The sequence below is a fragment of the Macrobrachium rosenbergii genome, chromosome 49, assembly GCF_040412425.1.
Source record: "Macrobrachium rosenbergii isolate ZJJX-2024 chromosome 49, ASM4041242v1, whole genome shotgun sequence".
NCBI lineage: Eukaryota > Metazoa > Arthropoda > Malacostraca > Decapoda > Palaemonidae > Macrobrachium > Macrobrachium rosenbergii.
The window spans coordinates 38,227,125-38,231,105 of record NC_089789.1 but is presented as its reverse complement, the minus strand read 5'-3'; the positions used below and the strand labels follow the sequence as shown (position 1 = coordinate 38,231,105).

Below are 3,981 nucleotides of genomic sequence, written 5' to 3'. Positions count from 1 at the left end.
ATCTTACAAATATATGTACATATACATAACTGTGGATTTGTTTCTCCACTTCAAGACTCATGGTACTACGAATATTTCTTTATTATTATTATTATTATTATTATTATTATTATTATTATTATTATTATTATCATCGCCAGCATTTGAACAGAGAAGTTGGACTGCAATGAACGGGATACTAACTTCATTTTAAAAATTTTGAACCAGTATGTCGGGGGCACTACCCCAACCCCTTTCAGTGCCCAAAACTCCCCACAACCCCTCCAGTCCCCTCCCCTCCCCCTCCACAATGCACACGATGAGCAACCTCCCAAGCCACGACATTAATTTTTACCCCCTGGGGCAGACCGGAATTGGCGTTCTCTGGCATCAAATCCGACAATGCCACGGAAAACACAAATCACTAAATATTTTTAAAAACCTTTGCCACAAAAAACATAGAGGAGACACATTCATGAAGAGACCATAAATGTTTATTTACTATAAAACATGAGCTACTTTGCGTACAGTTTTTGAGCTTATTAATGCATGCTGTGTGTGTGGTCTGATCATCTACGGGATATATATAATGTTAAAACTGAAATATAATACACAGCCTACTGTCATAATATATCTACATAATACGTTATATATATAAAATACATATAAATGTTTTACTTATATATACACGTGAGTCAAGTTTCGTGGATGTGTGACGTAATTCAAGCATTAGAGGCTACTGGGGTATAATATACTCTCGGTGGGAACATCTGTGGCGAGAAGGGATTAGTGATGCGATCTCTAAATTACAACCGCCTGGCATCAGAAGGATGTGACCATCTGAAACTACGGTCTTCACCCCAAGATAAATGGTGGTGTATGTATGTATGTATATAACATGCACATATGTATGCATCTACATACATACACATTCACACGCGCGCGCACACACATATATGTGAATGTGTAAGTGTATGTGCGTGTGTGTGTGTTCTACGGTTCTATAAGAATATTCACCTGAATCTAAACATACAGTTTATAAAATGAACTTCCAATGCACAAACATCCTAACCTTTTTCAATAAGCTAACTCGACAACCAAATTGTACGAATTAAATAAAAAAAAATCACGTGTAAATTACCATGAAGTGACCTGCTGTTACTCCCATATCAAGCTCCAGTGTAGGTAGGTCTGGTAGGTTTTAAGACCTGACTTATGAAATATGTGAATTCGTTAATTTGTTTATCTCTATCAAAATTACTTTCGATAACGTTACTGTTACACTTTAGGCTGTTACGGGTTGGCATGTACACGTGTTGATACATGTTGTAATCGCTAGAAAACATGAACGAGTTAGGTCTAGCAGACATAAAAATTGGCGAAATGGGTTGGTTTGGGTTGCTTAGTTGGGTCTAAGAGTTTTGAAAATGGGTAAAATGGGTTGGTTTTGGGTTGCTTGGTTGGGTCCAAGAGTTTTGAAAACGGGTAAAATGGGTTGGTCTGGGTTGCTTAGTTCGGTCTAAGTGTCCTTGAAAATTGGTGAAATGGGTTGGTTTGGGTTGCTTTGTTGGGTCTAAGAGTTTTGAAAATGGGTAAAATGGGTTAGTTTTGGGTTGCTAAGTTATTAATGAGACTAACTACATCATATTGCAATCTGCTTGGATTATCCTGTCAAATTCAAATTAGTATTTGAAAACTAAGAAATCAGAACCTCTCAGATAGAATTGTTTTAGAATTAACAATAGTCACAACTTGGTGAGGAGTATACATCAGTAACACGTGCAGTTAACAGCATATTTGTTAAATTAATAATTCTCAATAAATTCAACGCAATTTCTAGACCTATTACCACAATTTCCACCACTTACCTGAACCATTTTGCACACGTGCGTTTTTGTTTACTTCAGTGGAGTAACTAAAACGTCCTCGAATGAAAGGACCTCAGGACTTCTACGAGTGGAAGTCCGCGGTAGGTGGTTGTACCTTCAAAATCAATTGCTCTGGAGTCAGTTCAAAATCGTACCGCGAAGCCTCCTTCCATGAGGTCACTCCTACACAGGGCGCCTTTCCAACATATCATCGTCATCATCATACCTCTTCTCTCACGTTCTCCGCGATGCAAGGCTCCTTCCCTGTCAATACCCACATGGCAGCAGCAGCGGGGAAGGTTTATTTTTAAGGTTTATTTTTAAAGTGGCTTGGTTCATACGTCAGAACCACACACACACAGTTTCAGCGGCCTCGTCATTTTCCAGCATGCGGGGATGTTCGCGGTAATTACCGGAAGGGAAAATTTCGCGTGCACAAGAATTCAACCAGATTCGCCAAATCAATTCGCACCTTCACCCAATGTCCTGCACGACAAAGTCATCATCGTTGCGAGAAAAAAAGTGAAATTGCCGTGGTGGGATTTTTCCCGGTTATTACTCCCATCACGAACATCGCTACTGCTATCTATCGCCAACAATATAATGTTTCCATACTTGACGGGAAAATTAGGCGTGGTGTCACAACTGGCCCTTATGGCTCACGGATAAGGCCGAGAACCGACTACATAAATCCACGGTACCACAGACCCAGGTTCTTCAACGTGAGGTTGTCTAGGTATGGGCTGCATCCAGCCTTCAACTGGTGTCCGAGATTTCATTTTGACGGCTTTCGTCGTGCCTTTTACGTCACTAGTTGCTGCACCATGTCGTGCGGAATGTAGGAACTGCCGTGTGTCACTGGTACATTCACAGGGGAAAGTGAATATCCCTCGGCTTCTTCACTTAATGACAATAGACATTGAACTAAATCAGAGGCAGCTCTGGCACACACACAGTGTGACCCGCGGCCTTGCCAGATGTACGACCACTGCGCGACGACGCGACGTCATAATGAAAAAAGGATGTTAGCGAAAGGTTAACGTGGCGTTGCACATCCTGCTCTGCAAACATGATGAATTTAAAACGGTTTTAATATAGTTTTATCCGATTTAAAGTCGGGTAGTTATTACGGGATCGACTAGAAAAACAGACGACAAAGGCTGGTTGCCATATTGATCGTCCTGCAATGCCTCAGCGCGGGAATCTTTCAAAGCTTTTCATCCATTTTCTTTTTACCAAAATGCTTTGGCGACTGAACCAGGTACCGGTTGTTGGGGGAAATAGATCACCCATACAAAGGCTTTTCCTCCTCACGATGCTGTTCATCGGGGTGGTCACTAGTACTGCATTTCAAGCACATTTGCTTTAAGCACAACCTGAATGTTAGACTAAGTCAAACTTTAAACAAAAACACACACACGAAAACTTTAATGTCCTTGCTGGATACGACTTTTCCCTTTCTTAGGACAGTTGCCCAGTCGAGCGATTAATTATTTATAAAACGGACAAGTTTCCGCTCAATGCCCTGCCACCACGGGTGAACTGAATGAAAAGAGGGGATGCGAGAACGAAAACAGATTACACGACAGTTACAAGTAAATGCTGATTGCGCCACAGTTGCAAGTAACGATCATTGTTAATGCTTGTTATCCCATTCCACTTGAGGCTTAACTCTATTTGTAGAAGTAAAATTGAGATTCTTCAATCTCGGAGTGTTTGCGTTTGTATCTTAGCTTGTTTTCCTTTAAACGTGTATGTTGGGGAACTTCAATGTTTACTGCGGTGAGTAACAAGGCTGTATAAAATTCTGTCGTCAAACACGTTCCACTGATAGATTAATATAGCGCTACATAAAAAGTGTACAGCCGGAATAATTTCATCATTAGTTAACATGACGTCGTTTTTTTTTTATCAATAACTTAATTCAAAACTGGAAATCTTAAAAATTAAATAGAATGAAATGTGCATTAGTGGCAAATTATGTATAGAAAAGAATCATTCCGCGAAAAATTGAAAGCATATTTCCTTATTTTTCATGCTTCGCCTGCTGCACTGGGGAAACATTATCGATGGTCAATTTTGAGGCAATCACAATTGTGTCAATTTCGCATATTATATCAATTATTAGTACTAG

The 3,981-nt window shown here is 40.0% G+C and overlaps 1 protein-coding gene across 1 annotated transcript in view; it reads right to left on the bottom strand.

Moving 5' to 3' along the window:
- LOC136832263 (beta-1,4-glucuronyltransferase 1-like) overlaps positions 1–1,987 on the bottom strand; it is a 363,239-nt gene extending 361,252 nt beyond the window's left edge. Inside the window, 1 exon segment of the mRNA XM_067093130.1 lies at positions 1,848–1,987. Within this exon segment, the coding sequence (XP_066949231.1) occupies positions 1,848–1,856 (9 nt within the window). The 5' untranslated portion in view covers positions 1,857–1,987.
- Positions 1,988–3,981: the final 1,994 nt, after the last annotated feature.